This window comes from Amblyomma americanum, chromosome 5 (genome assembly GCF_052857255.1).
Source record: "Amblyomma americanum isolate KBUSLIRL-KWMA chromosome 5, ASM5285725v1, whole genome shotgun sequence".
In the NCBI taxonomy this organism is placed as follows: domain Eukaryota; kingdom Metazoa; phylum Arthropoda; class Arachnida; order Ixodida; family Ixodidae; genus Amblyomma; species Amblyomma americanum.
The window spans coordinates 205,982,879-206,005,558 of NC_135501.1; the positions used below are offsets into that span (position 1 = coordinate 205,982,879).

Sequence of the window (22,680 nt, forward strand, 5' to 3'; positions counted from 1 at the left end):
TGTGCATCTCCATAAATCTATAGATTGACTATAGACTCTATATTATCTGTATTGTCTATAGACTATTCTACAGGATTTTTCTATAGAAAGCGTTTATACTTTATTGACAAGTCTGTGGAAAGTCTATAGACCGTCTAAAGAAGTTTTCGTAATGGTAATAATCCATGAGCATGGACATCATTTCGACGTGGATGGACAAAGACGGACTGCGGCGGATGTGAGCATCCGGACCTGTAAGAACGCCGTACGTGCTGTTTTTACCAGCGTGAAGCAGAAGTGCTCCACTGCTGTTGCTCGCAGCGGCGTGTTCCTCCCTACTTCAAAAATCGCGTACAATCCAGCACGCGCAGCACTCTTGAGCTGTGACCGTCGCGCTGGCGCGACCGACGTATAACAACACAGCACAAATCCAGCATTTCTTCTCCCATTCTCTCACATTTCAGAGCAAACTCGGAAGAAACACACGACCGAAGCCAATGCATTCGAGAGAACTGCGCGAGGTTCAAGTAAAGTACGCAAGCAGAGGAATTCAGCGCAGCACGGCTTGCACTTAGAGGGTCGCAAAGAGGGGACCGTCCAGCCGACCGACCGGTCAAATGTCCAGCGACCTCCTCCCCCCCCCCCCCCCCCCCCCCAACCGCCTTTGCCTCCGCCATGAAGCAAAGAATTGCACAGGCACGGCGAAGAACGAAGACTCGCAGCAGAGGGCGGACGACGTGAAGGCAAAGGCAGCGAGCGCTACGGGCGGAGGGCACTCACCAAGAGGAAACAAAAAATAAAAATAAAATTGAAGAATGATGTCACTAAAAAACTGCTACACAAATAAGCAGCGGGGCACCACGAATGTGGCTGGGGGGAGAGGATATTCCTCCGGCATCGCTGGAATGTGGTCAAGAGCATGGTGACCCGCCGCCACAGAGCGTCGCGCTGTACGCTTTGGCGTTTCAATTTCGCGTTGGCGCGGGTATCTTTGCTGCATTTTTGCGCTCTTCTCCCTTAGCGCGGAATGCGACGGGCTAGGCAAAACACGCGTATAAACAAATGTGCGTATGTGCGTGTATCATTTGCCTACCCGGTTCCGTGTAAATTAAAGAAACAGCTTAACAGAAACTTAACAGAGAGGTCAACCCAACTACCACTTAAACCAAGTGCACGTTCGCACGAGCATACCACATGCCCGCTCTGGGTAAAAAGATAGCATTCTGTTTTCTAGAGTTCTGGCTAGAAGTCTGTTTTCTTTTCTATTCTTTTTGCTTTCTGCTTTATTTTTGTAATCTATATCCCCCAGGATTATGTTTTCCTTTCTATCTTGTAGATTAGATTTCCGTATTTTCTTACTAAAAGTTACGTTTTTTTTATTTGCACCTGCAGCGAGAAACGCACTGCAGTTGGAGGTCGATTAAAACGGCATAAATTCTACACCCACTGTGCTAGCGTGGTAAGAGGGTATAAAGATGTTTTCATTCTGTATTCTCCGTAATAAGATTCAGTGGTTTCTGTCTCTTTTTAAATTTTCGTGCTTTGTAATGTCGGAAAATCTGATTTCTTTGCTTACATTCTTCCTTTTTTTGGGTGTTTAATTAAGCTGTCTTGTAAATAGCGCAATAGATTGAGTTTTTTTTACCTTCTCTGTTTTGCAAAACTCACCCTTCTACCATGCAATACCTTGTTCACCTGAAGGTGTTTTAGGAGCACTTTTCATGAATACGTAAATAAGATAAGATAAAGATAAAAAGATAAGATCATAAGATACATATAAATAAGATAAGATAAAGATAAGATAAATTTCACACTCACCCTCGCGCGTCGCCGACGCTTTGAGGAGGGCATCCTTGGGTACAAATGCGTCGTCATCGTCTGAAAAACAGAAAGAAGTAAATTAAGATGAATGACGCAACAGCATTTGGAGGCTACTTCATGAGACATGAAATCATAAAGTACAAAAATGTTAAAAAATGTCGGTAGCTGTTCGGGTCTGGGTTGCTGCGAACCGTGCGAACTTCCGAACCGTACCGACGGACGGGATAAGTCGTATTTTATGTTCATTGAAAAAGTGCAGATAAAAAAAAACATGCATCATTTATTTCTACATTTATGTGGTCAGTTTCGATGACATGCACATACTATTGATCACAACGTGACAGTCTATGTCGACAACATGATATTGTTTAGCAGTTTGCCTTGTTGGTCGAGTTCTGCACCCTACCTCGCTTTCTTGAAGGTTTCCTTGCGCTTTTGACTTGTAATCATTTTCATATTGCTTTGATTTTTTGTTATGCCTAGGGCAGCCCTCATAGTCGAAAATCAGCGCAGATGAAAATTTTGCAGTTTCTTCATTAAAAAATAAAGCAGAAGCAACATGTATGCGACAAACAAGACAACACCTTCACGAGACAGCGAAGAGAGCTTGGTCCAAAGCGGTGAACACAAACGACAATGCGCTTAAGTGTGAACTAATGAGAATTATTCGAAGTTGTTCCAGTAACAAAGGAAATAAAAAAATGCACAGGCCCACGCCATTGACATTCTACCAAGTTGTTCATCATTAACATCATCATCATCGTGACAATTTTCCGCTGCCCCTCCTCCAATTTCTTCTTCCTCTTCGGTCATGTCCGTTACAAGACAAAACTCTCCTTCGCAAATAACCAGGTTCAAACCCGGCCGCATTTCGATGGAGGCGAAACGCAAATGGCGCCCGTGGGCTGTGCGATGTGAGTTCATGTTAAAGATCCCTAGGTAGTCGAAAATAATCCGGAGACCTCATCATCGAATATTTCCTAAAACTATCTCTCCACTTGCCTCTTTGCACACCCCTGCTAAGTTTCCCATTTCCTTGGAATTCGTGTGCTGCCCAGAACACCGGTCATGCATGACCTATGTCACTGTGACGTTCTAAAATAGTGTGCAAATGTAGAGCAGAACTTTGAGATCGGTTTGAAATAGGTTTAATAATAATAATTGGTTTTTGGTGGAATGGAAATGGCGCAGTATCTGTCTCATATATCGTTGGACACCTGAACCGCGCCGTAAGGGAAGGGATAAAGGAGGGAGTGAAAGAAGATAGGAACGAATAGATCCGTAGTGGAGGGCTCCGGAATAATTTCGACCAGAAATAGGTTTCGAAAATGTTGATTTTAGTGCAAAGTTCGTGGTGCGTTTCTTGGATCCTGTTTATTTATTATGCCAGGTGGTAACGCTGTACTCTTCTTAAGTAAATGATACAATAGCAACAATAGAAGAAAAATACGCGGCTCGAACAGAAGCGACTGACATACGCGACCATATAAAACCGGCACTTTTCTCATTCTGAGACTTCATCTCAATGCAGTCGTCACCTGGTCGCATTCTCACGAAGCAAGAAAGATATTCGCCCTGTATGCACGGAAATCGCCGGCTGACCAGGCTTATTTTTTCTCTGACCACCAGAATGAAAAATAAACATCTGAACAGCGTTCGGAGAGGGAGAGCTCAAGGACGCGCTGGCAAACCACAGACATGGGATGGGCAGCAACAGAGCCCTCCATTCATGTCGCTTGACCACGGACGCGTCACGCGAGCTAAAGGAGGATCAAGTTGCGCGTGCCTAAAAAGCCTCCCGTTAAGGAGTGCCCTTCTCAACAAAAGCGTCGCCGAACCAAGGGCTAGTCTTAGGCTCTCCCCAATAGCTTAACGCAGCGTTCCCTTTTACTTTAAATGCTTTATGTTACCTACATGGGCACGTCGATGTAATATGAGAATAAAAGTATTCCTTTCAGGGAATCCTGGAGTGTTAGTGTGTCCAGGTGTGCTTGTAGAAGCGTTCCCTTTTTTTATTTCCTTGCAAGCAGTGCCAGTCTACGAGGCGATACGAATCCTACTGCGCCTTCGGAGGAATCTGTGTATTTAGTGAAGTTTACATGCAATGGATGCAGATATCCAGCCGAGATGTTCTCAGCTAGACTGCCACGCTCGCGTGGTACGGCTTCCTGAATGCGCCACTGGTGGAGGGTGTACAGTCTAGCAGGATTAGTGACGAGAAAGACGAGGGTACGTGGTACAGCCATATTACTTGAGGAGAAGAAGAAGAAGAAGCCCAAGGAGTGCCCAAGGCCGCAGTGTGGGTTCTTCATTTATTTTTATTGAGATTTTCTACACAGACGCGTCTCACGTGTGTGCACAATGAGGGCGTAGTATATCTCGATGTCTGCAGGGGTCTTCACAAAACCGTTGCTCGATTCTCGCGTTCGTGTTCAAGCCTGGCGTTTCTGCCAGCACCGCAAAATCATATAACTTTGCTGTCGTAGTATCCGGCTTCAGGAATGGAAATAATGAATGCATTAGACCAACGCCGAAACGGACTGAAAAGGTAACGTGGCGTTTGTTTGAGGGGTGGAAGTTACTTGTCTCTCCGTCGGCTGAGAAACGGACAAGCAAATTATATGCAGTGCATGCTGAGAGGAAAAGGAGATTCACGCAATGCGTGGCGATGTAAATTGCTGGCAGAACGTAGGAGGCAGTCAGCATAAATCTTTTTTTTTTGTCACACCTTTATACCACCAGTCCTCGCATTTTAGGGCGATAGGCTTTACTGGCGACGAAACCCACTAAACACACCATTTTCGCGTGAAAACATTCATTTGCTTGTTTTCGAGGAACACAAATGACGCAGTAAATGTCTCCTTTCTTGCTGAACACCTCAACCGCGCCGGAGGGGAAGGGATAAAGGAGGGAGTGAAAGAAGAAAGGAAGAAAGAGCTGCCATAGTGGAGGGCTCCGGAATAATTTCGACCACCTGGGGATCTTTAATGTGCACTGACATCGCACAGTACACGGACCTCTAGAATTTCGCCGGGATCGAACCCTCCTCTTTCGGGTCAGCAGCCCAGCGCCATAACCACCGACGAGCCACCGCGGCGGCTGCTATCAGAAATACAAAAAAAAAACAGGATTCCGAAGAGAAATTAATGCGTCGGTAAGAGGAATAAAATAAATCAAAACCGACATTTAGAGCCGTATTTTCTAGTATATCAGCATGTGTATTTTGTGCGAATGTTTTTCTCACCAGATATCCCTTATGTCGCCAGCATTCGTGAAATGTTTCCTACATGATCTATTCAATGTCGCCTCTCGTCTGCGTGAATAAAAAACTGCAGTGAAACATTGAAGATTCAGTGCTGTAGATAATGCTGGCCTGTTTCTGCAAAACTGCAGTTGCCTCGATAGTTAACAGAAACAGGACTCACTGTTGAAAACAGGGCACACGAAACTAAAGGCAAATTTGCCTTGACACGATCCTTCCCGAAAATTTCGTGATTCTAACACGTTCAGTCCTTGCACTACTGCACATCATATATACCGTGAACCGATACATGACGAAGCGATGAGATACGTACGCAGCGTATCTGTGATTGAAAGTCGTTAGCTCATTGGTTCTCTCTTATGCCGTGTAGTGGAGTAGTGACAGGAATTTTATGCACCAAAGCTCTTGAAATGCGAGGACGAGGGTTTCCTATAACATCGCAGGTATTTACATCTTGACGGGTGCCAGGAGCGATCCACAACACGTGAACACTGCGACCCGAAGACTTTCGACAAAGAGCGTACACAATCTGCAGATACGTTTTGTGTTCAACATTGCAGACAGACTGAACTACATTGCATGTACTACGTCACTACCTTACGTCTCTGTTCGCGGGCACTTCTGAAGTAGCATACAATGCATGTACTTTGGCGGCTCTGTATGTATTCGCTGACAGCATGCTCCTAAGTAGCGCAACGACTTGACCCAGTAAGAGGTCACATCAACTAGCCCCCTGTACACACACCCGTTGTTAGACTAGTATTCACTGTCAGTTTTAACCACACAGTATAGCGGCAGTCACAGCACCGTCACAAACGAGTCTTGACGGGACTGCAGAGCCGGAGCCACGACCCTTCGTGTACGCCGTTCGAGAAGACAGCAAGGACGCTCGACGGCCTGGATTTCGCCTCTGTCGCGTTGCTTGCGTTCACACCCTTTTCTTCCTCGCGCTCTCACAGCTGAGCTGAGCAGGCGCGCTCAGCCTGGAAGCGTGCGTGCGTACCTGAGCGAAGCTGTGTGGGCGTGGCCAGGGGGCGTGACCGGCCGCTAACAAGCCATGACGCGAACGGTGGCACGAAGTGAGCCGCTGCGCCTTCTCCTTTCATTTGGTTGCTTCCTATTTGTTTTTGTTTCATTTTTTTGTCGTTGTTGCGGTTGTTCGCAGAGCTCTCGCGTGCTGCGTTTCTATTTTGCCCTTTCCGTTCCACCGTGATGGGCTTGCTACCGACGATCACGTTGCCGGCGTAAACGGGGCACGACGGTTTTTTTTTTTTTCCGCTACCGACGTACGCTTTGCGAACAGCCAGAGATGTGCCTACGTTTTATTTTCTGGATTTTATTTTCTGGATGGCATGACTGCGTCCTTCTCCCCATATTAACCGAAATAATTTCTCCGGGTAAAATGGTTTATGGTTCATGGGGTTTTAACTTCCCAAAGCGACTCAGTGTATGAGAGACGCCGTAGTGAAGGGTTCCGGAAATTTCGACCACCTGGGGTTCTTTTACGTGCACTGACATCGCACAGCACACAGGCCTCTAGAATTTCGCCTCCATCGAAATTCGACCACCGCGGCCGGGATCGAACCCGCGTCTTTCGGGCCGGCAGCCGAGCGCCATAACCACTTGGCCACCGCGGCGGCTCTCCGGACAAAATAAAATTGCGTGCTCTTTTTGTACGTTTGTTTACTGTCGATTCATTGTTTTCAACTGATAACCACGTCGCATATTGTCAGTGTATCCTTCTTCCTGGTACAGAACTGTGCGGGGGCAGGGACGGATTTATGTGTGGATGGACATTCTGCATAGGAAAACCATGCCGGACCCCGTTTTTTCGGCCAAAAAAGTCGAAGAGATACATGCTTCAAATAGGACCGCCCCGTCCTTTCCTTTACAGCCCTTTCCCAGAGTAATTCATAAGTCCACCACTGCGAAGGCGCCAGGGTTTCCAAGGTCGCAACGCATTCTATTGGACCATCGATGATGTTAAAATCTCCGCTGTGTTCACTGGTGGCGAACTTTCACTGGCAAAGACGCGCAGTGAATGTTTTGTAATTAATTCAGCATGGAAGATAACTCCAAGAAAAGCTATCTACAGGCACAGGACAGGGGCAAAATATAAAACCGATGCTAACAACGCAATCAGTGAGCATTTCTTCGCGTCACATGTAACAACAGGTCATGAAAAGCGAAGCGGGTCCGCTGTTTTTAGCAATGAAACCGCACCAAGTTTTGAACACCGCCTTGTTGCTTTTCCGTGTAGGTATTCTCAGCGGACTGCGCTTAATGAACCCAATTCTCCAATCGAGAATGCTCCGAACTGCTTCGATTTCCATCTTTTTTCCTTCATTCCGTCCTTTTTTGTATGCCACCACTTTCAAGCGCAGCGAGTTGAACAAGCAGTCTTTTTATTCAGAGACAGCAGCAAGGGCCTTCTTTCAAAATGAGACCTTTGCGTCTCTCTTCACTAAACCTCCATGACAGAATCATCAGCAACAACCGTATAATTTGTAGTTTATATTCAATTTTTTTTTTGCAGTGAGCGGTTCCCTTCTTTCCACTACAATGGCGTGAAATTTTCTATGAATGTGTAAACAACTATATTAAAGAAATTTTGACGGGCGATCAATTGGATTGATGCGGAGGAAATGCGACAGCATTCTTCTTTTACTCGCCAATCTATTATAATTATGACACTACCCCAACTGGGGCATCTCCGGTAGTTTGTTAACTCCCTATGCGGTAGCTACTCAAAACATGACACATTGATAGATCGCTGCGAGTCCTGATACCGCTTACCGGTGCAGTGTTGCAGGGATTAAGCGATGCGCCAGTGCACCGGTAAGTGGCTGTTTCAAACGCAGCCACCGGTGGGTCTTGTGAGACTTGCAGCCTCCTCTTCCCGAGCAGTGCGGAGAAGGAATACCTCCAGCAAGCCTCATTTTGTAGCAAATAGCTTCACTACGCTACGTTTTCAAGAGGGCAGCGTCAGTACAGTCACGTGACAGGTCATGCGATCTACTTACGTCATCACAATCTGCCCACCGTGGCAGGTGGCAACTGCCCCATCGGGCATTTCATCCACGCTTTACAGACAATCCGTTCGGCAGTGTGTGTGTGGTGTTTGTGAACGTAGCCATGCAAAGGAAGCTTTCGCTTATCACCAGGATTAACCCCAATTCAAACCACAGCTAATTTTTTACGCACTGTTCTTCGTGAGGCAGTCTCGCTTGCCCGTAAGCCTCCTTTGGTCTGAATCATTTTGTTCTTAGTCATTATCAACTTTTGAGGTTGGCAAGTGGCAGGTGGAGCGAGGTAAATCCCCTCAAACATCACCTGCCAAGGTTGGCAGGCGGAGGTTTTTACACAGACGCTGACGCCGTACAGTTTTCGTCATCCTGGCCATCCCAATGCTATCTCATTAAAAGGTTTTTATACATACTTGCACGGGTGCATAAAAATTGGCAGTGGCTTAGTTCGGCTATGCCAGGATATACGTAGCGAAAGCTAAGGCCTTGGTTAATCTTGATTGCAAGCCCAGGTTAGTCTGGTTGTCTGGCTAGATGGCGAGGAGGTGGCGCCGTGGCTGGTCACGTGGTTCGTCACGCGGTTGGTCACGTGACCAGTCACGCGGGCGGTCAGGTGGTACGGTGCGAACACAGTGGGACCGCGAGCACGGCGAAACTGCGAGTTCGGGGCCAAAGTAGCTTTCGCTACAAAACTATTTTTTTCCCTCAAATTTCGGTCAAAGGACACATACAACGCGGTTTATTGACCAATGGATGAATTTACATGGTACACCACAAGGAATTGGGTGAGACGACTTTGAGATGATTACCGTGCAGTTACTTGCTTTTACTAGAGGCCTACCCCGGTTCTGAAAAGTAATGCAGCAGCTTAACAGCTCGCCGCGTCATGCTCGCACGTAGCCGACTGAATTACAACCGGCGGAAGGTACAAAGCCTCAAATGGAGTCGACCTCAGTTAAACCACCGCCGCCCTGACGGGGCATTAAATAATCCAGCAAATGAATGGCTAGGCACCTTACGCGCGCTATAGTGGACAACCGCAGCGGGTACAAGAAGCGGAATGCCCAACAAAAGCAATAAAAACAAGCCAAAAAGGGTGACAAGACGCGCATACCAATTCAGTCCTCCAGAGACTGCTCCTGAACCGCAAGAGCCGCCGCTACATGCGTGGAGTGCCTTACCCCTCTCTCCCTGCACCCCGTTGCCCTCCACCGCCTCGTTTAGGCCGCATACAAATGGCAGTCACGTATACAAGCGGGAAAACGCGGAAATCTCCGAGGGTCGCGTCCGTCACTGCTGAGTGTAGCACATACAAGTACTCGCACGCACACACACACACACTCCTGCAGCACGGGCTGGACGCGTCAAGGCCGGTACACGTCCCAGGTTGAAGCGTGCGATATATGTTTGCGCCGAGATGCGATGGGCACAGCCGCGGAGAAAGTGTATGCGGAAGCCAATCGACGTAGCTTGCTCGCTCCAACGCCGACTTAGGGATTCAAATGCAAGTGAAAGATTGTAAAAGAATAATAACAACAATTGCATGGAGAAAGCTTTCAGGTGCGAATTTGGTAACGATGCTTCTTCTGTTTCATTACTCTGCCTTTTTATTGTTGGTATAGCTGCCCCATGCTACGTCAGGTGCGATAGCCAACAGAGAGAAGAGAGAAGTTGTTGCCAGGAAGAAAGAAAAGAAAAGTGCACAGGCCTGCTCACTGGCTCAAGCCGGGCCACAATCGCTACCACGTGCAAATAGTAGGAGAGTTGAAAGATGGGATAGAAAGACAGGATAGTAAAGACGCGCTAAAGACAAGGCCGATCCCGGAGGTAGTGCAATACCGGGCCAACCGGTGGCGGGAGTGAAGCATCCTTCAAACTCTCCGCCACATTTCCAAAAATAAGTCCAATTGGACCCGTAACAGATACTCTACAGGGTCCGGACATTATATATATATATATATATATATATATATATATATATATATATATATATATATATATATATATATATATATATATATATATATATATATATATATATATATATATATAGGTGAGTCGGAGAGAAAGCGGACGAAGCTATGTAGAAAGGCAAGAAACTGTAACTGTCTCAAAGCGGGTGGACACCTGAAGCGCACCATGAGGAATGTGATGAAGAAGGGAGTGAAGACAGACAGGTCAGTAACAGGCAGTTATTACCTGCTCTTCTGATTCACAATGCAGCTCACTAAAACTAGGTGTCGTGCATTGCATCGATTCCTTTTCAGGTCTCCTGGGCCTTTTTAAGTTAAGCTGCGAGTGAGATGCACAGGCGATGTCGTGTTACAAGCCCTAAACAACCTGCCTAGAAATTATTATTATGATATTTATATCATTATGTTAGATGCTATTTTTAAACACTCGCTTATTTTGGCGCCAGCTTGGCGGACTTTCCTCTTTCTTCTCCTGTGTGCATAGCTATGGTGACGATAAACGCACAGCAGGATTTTTATTTTGAAAAGAGGGCCGCTATAATGGCACTACAAAGAGCTGAACGTGAATACAAATTACTATTCTTTTTTATTTCTATTCTTTACTATTCCTATATAGCCCCTTGGTGCATATTTCAGGGGAGTGGTGAAGCTTGAGACGAAGCTAACCTTAAGGAGAACATAAAAAGAATAACGGTGGAAGAGAATCTCTGTGCTTCAATGCATGGCCCATTAGCATGCAGGCTATTAGCTACAGTGTGTTAGTGCATAGGTGACGCTCACTGAGGAGTTGAATAATCAAGAGGAAGAGCTGTGACTGCGCAGACCTGATTAAAAATAATTCAAATTTTCGCTAGCGTACCCTAAACATTTCAGGGCCATCGTTTAACGTTTGACATACTATGGACATCGTTCGAGCATACCGCGGGGATTTTCGGTCACTGGGATTTGTTTGGCACACTATGGACATTGTTTGACGTACCATGCATACTTTTCGTCCGCTGGACACTATTTAGCATATAATAGCCGTTGTTTAGATTTTAGATTTCCCACGGTTATTTCTCGGCTTACCATAGACATTGTTTTGAGATAGCACGTTGCACTATGTATTCCACTCAAAAGTTCGCGTTAAAAGAACTTTTGGAGCAGGCTGAAAGAAAAGGAATACTGAGGAGATACTCATGCAGTGCTGCAAGCGCAAAGCCCTGAGAAAAAGAGAAAGCGATAAAGCGCTCGAGAGAGGTCGCGCGATGCACTCCGGACAGCTACTACCGGTTCTGGCCGCGTAGTAAAACGCGAAGTACGAAAATATTAAAAAAAATAAACGACCAATTTGGTCCTTCAATGAACAAAAGCAACGCATATATATGTATACAATGTGTAAGTTATGGGTTACAGTGTTCAGTTTTTCGGTCGCACAAGTGCCGGCTATTATGCTGAGGGGTCCATGCAGTGCTCCAGACAGGTTATTTAGTTTTTTCTTTCTGTCTCTTTTTACTACGCGTGGTCGTCGTCTGAAAGGAGCCTCTCGAGCCGATTGCATCTCGCGACGAGGAAGGGTCAAGAAAGCTTTGGCGGCCGCAGTAGGACCTCTTTCGGGCCTGAAGAAGGGTGCCGCATTTCTCGTCAAGCTAGATGCAGTGCTTGGATTCTAAAGACGGCGTTTTTTTTATAGCACTAAGAACAGTATAGTATAGTATAGTATAGTATAGTATAGTATAGTATAGTATAGTATAGTATAGTATAGTATAGTATAGTATAGTATAGTATGGAATAGTATGGTATGGTATGGCATGGTACGGTGCGGTGCGGTGCGGTGCGGTGCGGTGCGGTGCGGTACGGTACGGTATAGTATAGTATAGAATAGTATAGTACAGCATAGTATAGTATATGTAATACGCTATAGCACAGTACAGTACGGTGCAGTACAGTATATTGTGACTGTATATCATACAACCATACCTTATCTGCTACCAAGAGCAAATGAAACACTTGGCGGAAACTGCTGATAGGAGAGAGAAAATAAAAGCTTTACTGCATATGGCTGTAGCGGTTCAGGCTAACGAAGGGCTCGTAACCTTACGCACTGCAGCTAACCATGTAATTGTTTACGCACCAAAAAGTAATCTCGCATTTATCATTATTTGGATAACTCCGATTTATTCTCGTCAGACCCAAGCAAAAGTACTGCTTGTCACGGTTAATCAAAATATATGGAGCAGAATATACAACAACGCCTTATTGCGCATATTCAGTTAAATAGCGCACAACCAAATGCGCATTTCAATCAAAAGTGGAAACAATCTCCTGGGAAAGCGCGAGAAATTGGGAATTATTTGGCATCTGGTGTCAGGAACAAAGCAACCAACATAGAAGGCCGTTCAGAGCGCTGCAATTACTACGCAGTTCTTTAAATGCTGACTGCGTGGAAACACAGTGAGGGTTCTCTCGCTTCCAATATCACGCAAGCTGCAGAGCTAGTGTATATTTTTTTAATCCTGCAAAAGACAGGTGTGACGAGGTTATATTTTCTGGCCAAAGGCGTTACATCTTAAAGTTCCCAACGCACCACTGACCAAGCAAAATATATATGAAATATCCGCACATGATGCAGGTAAGAGTATATGGCAGCATATAATGGCAACTTGAAACCCTAAAACGCAGCTCTGATCCTTAATAGCGAGCACGGTTGTAGCCTGTTATAAGGCGAGCCTCTTATAAGCAGCTTACGCACGATAAAACACCCGTAGAGAGAAATAACAGCGTGGGAGGCAACCACATCGTTAGCATGGACATCCAGAGAGAGACGCTGACCGCGAACAATGCATACTCATTGCGCTGAAATGGTGAGCGCTTTATAACGACAAATGTTTGTCCACCAATGGTGAGGTGTGAACTGAAATACTCCACCAATATATTCGATGAAAGCACCCTGCTCCCGAAGCCGTCCTGTTAGCTCCTCTTTAGGCTGTTGAAAGTTCAACTAAACAGACTCGGAATGCGCGCTCGTCAGATTTATGTCGTTATGACATTTAGGAGGGAGAAACCGTACGACTCTGCCACCAGAAATCATGCGACTCACGTCAGCACAGCTCTCCGCACGTTTCATTGCTTCACTCGCGAACTTTTTAAAATCCAAAGTTTGGTACGAGCGTTTTAGGATGGAAAGTGCGGTAGCCTACCCCTCCGGGACACGGTCGCGACCACGGCAGTCCAGTACCGTCTTCTTTCTCCTCCTCCTCCTCCTTCTGCCCTTCGCATACCTGACGCACGCAACTTCCGATTCTCGGACTGTCTGATTTTTCCGGCTTCTTCCCGTTTCTTTTCTTCCCGGCCGTTCCATTTCTGTTCTCATTTTAAAGGTTCATCACACGCTACCACCGCCGCTTCCTCGACTCGCTATCTTCCACGCCGATCTGTCCTCCGCGTTGTCCACGCAGCTGGAGGGAGAGCGCGCACCGGTCGACCCCTAGCGTCGCGCGGCGATAAAGAGCCTCCGGTCGCGATCCTGGCGTTATACATAGTGACCGCACCGGCTGTGACCAGCGAGCCATTTTATGGGCGCCCTTGTCTGAGCCGCATCTTTATATTCCGCGTCCTTTTTTGCGGCCTCTTAGTCGCCGCTGCAGCGACCCCTTCCTACTACAGCTTTTAGAGTCACGGCATAAGAAAGAGACGAAGCCGTAGCCGAGCCTAAGAAAGAGCCGTAGTAGCGGTCAGCTCTTCCTTCTATCTCTTTTTTGTCTAGTTACGCAACTGGGAGGCTGATATGCCACGGGCGCTGCTCTACGCCTCGCTGTGCAAAGCGAGGTAAAAAAAGAAAGGAAACACTGCGCGCAGTTAGGACAGGGATTTGACTGGGAGAAAAGTACGAAGAGAAATAGAAAAAGGATGAAAAAAAGTTTTACGTGCTCTGCACATCGCCGCTCTATGCATCGTGCGCTATGGATAACGCGCGTTAGTTAAAAGAAGACTTCAGGCGTGGAAAGCAAACACAAAAAATGCACTAAGTCCAGATACGTGGACCATGAAAACGGCCGGACTTGGCTAAAGCCCCGGAATGCAGCGGTCATGCACGTGCACAAACCGGATACATTGGTTTGTTACTTTGTTTGCCTGCTTTTTTGTTATTTTTTTGCCAGCCAATGTTCCGATGCATTGGCGCCGACTGCCTGTAGCAACATCACGGTTGGTCCGGTTTGATACTGTTAGTTGGGCTTATCGGGCCGCTCTCACAAAGCACGTGCAAGCGCTCCCGATCGACGGTACTTCTCGATTCATGGCCCGCAAGTAACATTTTTATCAGTGCCTTGCTACTCAAACGTGGTTAAAGGTACAGAATCGTCAGGAGAAGAATAACAGCCCATCCTCATACTCCTTCTACCAGGCATGGCAGTTGGCAGTGGTGTTTGGTAACCGTATCCAAGCTGATAAATGTGTAAAACAAATAAAGAACGAGCTCCACGATATGGTAACATCCTGACGATAATGCCTGTTTAATTTCTGTAGAGTTTGTATTACTTGTATATGAAAATAACATTGAGAGGTTCTCACATTCAGCGATCCTTCTGTGGTGGCATCGTGGACGTCAAGGGTCATGAAGTGAGGTCACTGGCGGTTGTATTTAGCGTACGACCAGGCACGACGGGTGGTTTTTTCAAGAAGTACGTACGACATGCAGGCAACGACGCAGCGAGTTGCATGGAAGATAGGAGCGTATAAGCTTGTGCGCAGCTCAGACTGACATCATCAGTCAAACACGTTATTTGTAATTAAGTTCGCGGAGTATCCGTCAATATCTAACAGGTCCTTCGCCTTCAACATTTTCTGTAATGAATCCACGGAACGCTGCGTTCTCAAGCAGCATGCGTACGGTAAGGCACGCAGGAGTTCGTTTCCTCGTCAATCAACGCTTTCTCCTTTCGTCAAGGGGGCATCAGCACCGACAGAACGGCTAATTGTTTTTTTTTTCCTGTAGACAATGCATTCTTCTCTTCAAAGCCAATTGCCGCCAACGTTGAGAGCTGGAGCGGTAGAAAAAAAAAAACAGGGAACGAAAACTTCTCTGTGCGATACGGAGCCGTCCAAGCAATCTATCCGACCGAGCCCTCGCTATGAGGTGCCATTTCCCACGAGCGTGTTCGACGCTTTGTCGGTCGAGCTGTGCCACCGTAGGCTAGTGCAGATACAAGTTATCACAATGTTCCAGACGCGTAAAGCTGCAGATCACGCGAGCGCAAGGGGATACGACCTGCTCATGAGTAGGTGACCTTACTTAAAAAGACAACTAAAAAACTTCGAAGCGAATTTTCAAAAGCACTGAAGTTGTACATACAGGTTCACATTACCGAATGATATAGTTGCGTATACTGCGCAAAGGTGGCTCTCGGTTAAGGAGTGCACTATTATTACATGAATTTACGGATTAACAAAAGTGATTGTATAGGCCCTCATAGGAATAAAATTAATGTTTTTGCCTAGCTCGTACAAAGCGCCCGCGTCCCAGATTACAGAAACACTGCCTTTACTCACGTTCTGTTGTAGTGGAACCTTTGTCTTTAGTAGTCCTACACCAGAACGTAGTTCACTGCAAAGCGACAGAGACACCACTCTCCATGGTATGTATAGATAGTTATGAGCACTCGAAAGGCCCCAATTTTGAAACGAATTGAAAAGACCGAAACTTGGTTTATGCTAAGCCACAGCGCGTAGCGCTGAGGCCGAAAGAAAATAAGAACATACGAATAGAATTAAGCATTCATTAACGAAAAGCCAAGCCTCAGAATGCAAACGATCCAGCTGAGGGTTCCATGCCCCCTTCATGTGAGCGCACCAATCAAAAGCAAGGGCGAGAGAAGCGTCCCCAATAAGCGCGGCTTTGTACAAAGAAGGGAGCCGACGAATCCCATTCGCAGCAGTACACGACTCATCGTCGGCTTCATCCAATTAAAAGCGCCGCTACCGCCACCAACCGCACCGATAGCCAACGCTGTATAGCCGTCCAATTGGCCGCAAATACACAGACACGATAACAAACAAAACAAATAACAATAACGCAACTACAGCTGAACCCGTAGCAAAAAAAGAAAAACGACACTGTGGCCTTCGCTTCCCATCTCCCAACAGTGACACGGTCGCCTGACGCCGTCTGTCATTCTTCCTGCTGGAACGTTAGATCCAGACAGGCACACCGCTTGCCTTCGGGCCTCAAAGCGCCGAAACGCTGCCACACCGAAGCAAACAGCGCGTAGTACACAACCAATAGGCAGACTTAGACAACGTGCTACGCACACAGACAGACAGTCACACGCACGCACACACCTTTCACAGCTTCCAGTAATAGAGCTCAGTTTGCAGCCGACAGCTGCTTCCCAGAGTTTCGCGATCACTTCTTTTGAGATCACCGGAAACCGCGAGCTATTGCCGACGCTTACGATCTGCCTGGCATACACACCATCACGCAGAACGACCGGGCGGTTGGCTGCTTGCCTCACGGGCGGCAGTACTGTCTGGCGAAGGCAGGGGGGGATTAACGAGGTATCAATCAAACTCTCGTCTCGCGCGGGACACCCGGCTGCGATTGGCGGGCCGGTGAGAGACGCGTCGGTCGATTACGCCGATTGCGAATGCCGAGGCGTGCGAACGTCTAATAGGAAGGGCAGCGTTTCCAATCGAATCTTCTCCTGCGTTGTCTCTCGCTTTTTTTCTTTTTGTTTGTCCCTAGGAACAAGAGAGCCGCTGGTGTGTATGGGACTCCGGAAAAAATGAAGCCAGGACCGTGACGACTTGAAGGTAAGTTATTAAAGAAGCCGTTTTGAAAGCGGCGCCTTCGGTACAGGTATTGATTATCGTTCGTGGCAGATGAGTTGCTACCGTTGGGGGGCGCCGTGAAACGATTACACCAGAGGAGGAATTGATGAGAAAATGGCTCTTATAAAGCACGGGTTGTCCTCTAGGTCAGGAAACAAAACGTAAATATTAAAGGGTACAGGCACAATATTTCAAACGTAAACGAACGATATGATTTGTATTATGGCCACAACGAGATGCTTTCTACAGCAAGTTTCAGTGACATGCGTTGAGTAGAACATAATTTAATATGATTTTGAATGTTGTCCGAGCACACGCTCTTCATTACCAACCGCATCGAGTGACGTAAAGGTGTCCTTGCCCCAATTATTATGACGTCAAAAAGCCCTGTGGCTGTTCACAGAAACAATCTGTGCTTGCTGGCGGCGCCGACGTCATCAGTATTGTGGTAACCCAGGTTGCCCGGTCGACCGTGACGTCATGGTGCACTTCAGGGCTAGCGCCGACCGAGACCGAAAATGTCGGTGCGAAATCGTTTGTAATTAATTAGTCACGCTACACACGTGTGTTTTGGGCTCATTTACATGATTACTAAGGTTTTGAAGCCAAGACACGGTAACCAGATATTTTTGTGCTTGTATTCCTTTAAAGAAACGGCGAAATATTCCAGCACTATTACATGCTTTCCAGCTGACCTTTCAAGACGGATATGATTTTCAAGAATGCAATTATTATGAGCTAGAAATTCATTTAGAATACTGCTGCTCCCCTGTCAAATGTACACTGAAGAATATTGTCCGTTTTGCCTGGGCGACAGAAGACGAAGAGGTTAAAATACAGAATGGAACAGAAAAAAAGGAACGAACTAGAAAGCGTCGTGTTATCGCGGCCTCGGGAGCTGGGCGCTCGTCTATTCATCCCAAAAGCGAGTTTTGGCGGGACGAATACGTAACGCTATACGGAAACACGTTTCGTAAGCCGCTCCTCTGTCAAGCTCCAGAATGGTCGAAAATGCATACGGCGCGCAAGCGCTCAACGAGCACAACTGTACGCAGTTCAGGGAGGAAGACGCAGCAGCAATCATCAGGCAGCGGCCCTTTGCAGCCTTCGTGTCGCCGCCTGAAAAAGAAGAGACCGTTCTAGGCGACGGCGCGTACGAAACGTAAACAAACCGGAACGAGCGGCAACAAACAGAACAGAGAGAGAGAGTTGAAGAAACAGAGAGAGAGAGAGAAGGAGACAGGACGAAAACTCATCCCTCATCTGCTCTGTTTGCTTGTTGTTTCCTGAAAGCCGCAAAGTTTTACCGCCTCGCGCGCGACGCACTTTATTTTCTTCAACTAGCCCGCTCGGAAGCTAAAGGTGCGTCCTGCTTTAAAGAAGCAAGGAGTGGAGATGGTCGGGGGAGGTGGAGAGAGAAGAGGGGGAGAGTTGGCGGCAGCGCCGTCTAAGAGTGGCGAGAGGGAAGAAAGGTGAGGGTGAAAGGCGGCAATATATCTTGTAAAATGCAGCTGCAGTCGACAGGCTCGCTTAGCCGGGTTTTACTCCGGGGCGTTTTGCTTTTGCCCGCGCGAAGCGCAACGCAGAAGCGAGAACCGACGTTTTGTTTCTACTTTTTCAAGCCGCCCCAGAACCAATGGAAAGAGAAAGAGAGAAAGGTGCGTGTTCGTTCAAGACGCAGCGCTTCTCAGGGTCTTTCTTCCGATATCCGCAAATGTGAAAGCGCTTGTATCCACTTCTGGCTTTTCGTCCTGAGACCCGTTTTTTACTATGCTTTTTTTTCGCGAGAGCGTTAGAATAACAACCGATGTAATTATAAGTTGCATTGCAGATACCGGCATACCTCAGAACCTCTCGGACTCCAGAAAGGTGTTTGGTAAAAAAAAAAAAAAATTGTAGGGATCGACGTGTGTGTAACGGTTTTGGCAAATGAATCAGACTTACGGAATTCGTTGTGCAGAATGGGAGACAACACTAAGAGCCAGACTCTGCTCAGGTGACTGAATGATAATCGCCTCCAAGAACCTTTACGGCATATCGACAGCCCCATATTATACCACATGGCAGGTCCTCGAAAGAAAAAAAAAAGAAACAAGACGTCTTAGCTTCCTACAGTCAGCGTCGCTGCATAACACATTTTACCGAATATACCGTAGACTCCTAGGAGACAGCTTTGGGAACGTACTTGGAGGCTTTCGATCTGCTCAATCATCAGAGACTAGAACTATGTTCTGACACAACATTGATGACAAAAGCGTTTCATTTTTGCCAAAGAAGCTTAGGAGCGAGAATGCCGTTTCCTTACGGCGATTCCTTCAATAAAACTCTATTCTAAAGTGAGGCATAGTCAAAGACGCCGGACCTATAGACGAGACGCAGGGGCCATCTGTGGTGATTAGCTTCAAAAGCGTGGCCCTCATCGCTTCACAATATGTGCTCAAAAGCTACGGTTGCAATGCTCTGTGAAAGGGACAGTAAACTTTGCCCGTTTATTTTCCTTAAGCACCCGCCAGGGTGCCTGAGCCTTCCGTGTTTCTCTTGACACATTTACCTACGCATCTTCGTTTCTATTTGCTGTTCCGTGTTTCCCTTTTCTTGAATTTCAGGCTTAAATACATATTAATCCGGCTTATAGACTGTGTTGCAAAGTGAAGTAAAGTCGTGCGCCGTTAATACGACCCCCGTTAATATGGACGACTCGAATTATGGACAGTTTTTTCTAGGGAACAAACTTTTTCAGTGTATTTACGCCTCGCTAATATGGAAACTCATTGTCCGGACAATGTACAGGGCGAAAATGCACGGCGCCCATTGGGACCAGTAGATTTTTGTCCCATTAATGTGGACAGCGATGAGAACAAAATCCCGAGTGCATCGACCAAATGCCCCTTATAATTTGAGTGCAGAATACCAGCGAAAGGCAGGCGAATGTGCAAATGCCGTAGTAGTTGCCTTTCTGTGTGGGCATGGTTTCATGCTTTACAGTGGTAAAGTGCTAGGTCTACGCGCCTTACCGTTTGATACATTGGATGACTGTTTGCGAAACAGAATTATCTGTATGCTCCGTTGAAAACCACATTCAGCAGTTGTCAGTCGAGTGAGTACAGAGTTTTTGGGTCGCGGTAGGAGATACTTCATCACATCAACAGGCACTATCATCCGTCTCGTGGACCACTAGGCGCTTCAAACCCGCTTCAACCTAAACCGTGTGATTTTCAAAATAACGGCGACCAGAATAATGCACCTGAACTGCTAAGATTGCCAAATTTCCACTTCACTACCCGCCACTGTGCTGAGAAGGAGTTGTAATCATAAAACGATTTTTAAAAATATTTGTTTTTGTTTTCATTCATGATTCGTTATTACGGACGACTTTACATATTTTACAGTGGCTTTACAGACACTTTTGCTCGGGAACCGAAGTGTCCACATTAACGAGCCAAAGCTGTATTAGTAAATAGATAACTTCATTCTAAATTCCTGTATTTTCGAGAAATGCAGCATACCAAGACTAAGTAGTACACGTGAGGCAGAAATTCCACAGCACGATTTTTTGCGCAACTAAAATCGGAAGCTGCCCAACGACACAAACGTGGACAGAGCGTTGCTCTACGCGTCTTCGCTCAGCGCATGCAGGCTCGCTCAGTTTGCGGAAGGGCGTTTTACAGCGACTCTGGCCCGGCGCCAGTTTCGCGAGCCGAGTCGTTCGGATAACGAGACGCCGATATATCAGTCGTCAGGACGCAACGTTGACAGTGCACGGAGCCTTATTACCGCTGCCTCTGGAAGCAGCAGCACCCCCCCCCCCCCCCCTCTCGCAACCCCCTTTGAACGGGCCCGCTTCGTTTCATTTTTTTCGCCACGGAGGTTGCGTAGCTTCTGGAATGTCTTCCAGAGGTCCTCTCCTCTTCTGTCCTGAGGTCGTGGGTTCGTCGTCAGGCGCTGTTCCAGACACGAGACAAACTGTCTCCAAAAGAGCCCATTTTTCCTTGCGCCCTTACCGTTAATGCTGCAGAGGATGAAAGATGACCTACGGGACGCTAGCTCTTCGGCTGCAGCAGGGAGTGAAAGTTGCTTCTCCAATGCTCCCCACCATCTTTGTTTCTTATTCCTTTCCCTTTTTTCTCTCCTCCTCACCCCCTCCCCCAGCCCTACCGCACACTCAACGTGTCACAAGGTATATCAGTATGGTTGCGACTGGACGCCAGAGGTCAATTGATGTCACTTCCGGTCCGGGCTTCGGCTCTCGTCCCTCGCTCCATGCCCCAAGTGACAGAGTGCCTCGCACCCACGCGGGTGGGGTGCTCCTGAACTGACGCAATTCCGCAGACTTCGCGACGAAGCGAACAGGAGGAGAAGGCCCGAGGAAAGGCAGCACAGCTCTGTGTATACGAAGGTCTACAGGACGTAGCGAGCTTCGAACGCGCAGTGGCGACCAACTGCGCATGCCAACTGCGCATGCCCCAGGCGCCAGCGCAGATAACTGTGAGCGTGTGAGGGAGACTTCGGCAGGAAGTATTTACTGATGACATATTCACTCAATCATGCGCTGATGAATACGTTAATGATGACAATATGCTGATTCATTGATGGCAAAAGGTTCTCTGACACCCAGCAGCATAAGTGGGACTTCGTTTGAGGTAATGAACTCATTTTGTTATCTAAAAGACATTTTCATATATCACTTAAAAATGCGGCTCGAAAAGAAAAAAACAGTCACGATATTGTTCGTATACCTTAATGAAAAAATCCTTCTTTATTCACACATTCCATGCTGTGTAGTAGTCGTCACGCTGTGTATTTCACTGTATGTTGCTGATATTTTTCCTTCAGGCACTCATCCAAGGGAGGAACGAACCCCCCACCCCCCCCCTCTCTCCGCCTTCCCCTTTGAAAACGAGCTCAGTCCTGCCCCCCCCCCCCCCCTCTCTTAAAAATTACTCTTGCATGCATCCACCATCCTACCCCCCTACCCCCGGTAGAAAAAAAAAGTATCTTGGGCTCCTCTCACAAAAAATTTCTGGCTACGTGCCTGCTTTCATTGCATAATTTGAATGAAGCAGCTAAGATATCACGTAAGCTTCCCGCAATATAATATCCTACTACACTGTAGCCGCAGTATACACAGTTTTAATTGAAAAGTGTTGTCCCACTGGAGGCCTACCAGAAGATTAGAGTATCAGACTAAGCCCTCCCATATCTTGCCGAGTTGCCCCAACGTTTTAACGATGGAAGCAATGAAATTAATTATAAAATGGTGCATTACTTCTTATCTCGGCTTACGACCAATGTAATTGCCCTTTGAACCGAAGGAAGAGCAAATCCGTGCTTACAGCGCAAAAAGAAGTACATGATGAGTCAGCTTTTAGTGCGAGGGCCATTCCAATAACGTCCATTACGCAACAGGCACAGCCAGTTCAAGGTAAAGCGGAGGAGTATGCATACTCTTCCTTCTGAGCTGGTATTCCGGCTTTCCCAGAGTTTATACAGCCGGACTGAGGTGGGCAAACAAGCCGAGGAATCCCAAACAGCGCGCGCTCTGCCCCCATGGCGCAGAAGTCATGCTTCGACGAGAGAGCACGCCGCGCTGCCAACTCACAAGGACGCGGCAGTTGACGCTTGGGTGAAGCTGACGACGACGAGTCACCGGGGACAGGGTCCCCTGGCCGATAGCTCACCTCCTTCTTCTAGGCACCGCCGCCTAGCTCGCCCTTACCTACCGGGAGCGGCCGGTCCTGGGACAGCCAAGAAAAAAGACCTAGTGGGCGAACAAGCAAGCCAAGCTCCACGCGGCTTCGGTACCTTGCCCAGC

General features: G+C 47.2%; 1 protein-coding gene and 1 pseudogene across 1 annotated transcript in view; both read right to left on the reverse strand.

Annotated features, from left to right (window-relative positions):
- Cph (BCL11 transcription factor chronophage) overlaps positions 1-22,680 on the reverse strand; it is a 524,704-nt gene that overhangs the window by 271,249 nt on the left and 230,775 nt on the right. Inside the window, exon 2 of the mRNA XM_077666674.1 lies at positions 1,798-1,857. Coding sequence (XP_077522800.1) covers positions 1,798-1,857 — 60 coding nt within the window. The remainder of the gene's footprint in view (positions 1-1,797; positions 1,858-22,680) is intronic.
- LOC144135619 (U2 spliceosomal RNA) lies at positions 9,894-10,035 on the reverse strand (annotated as a pseudogene).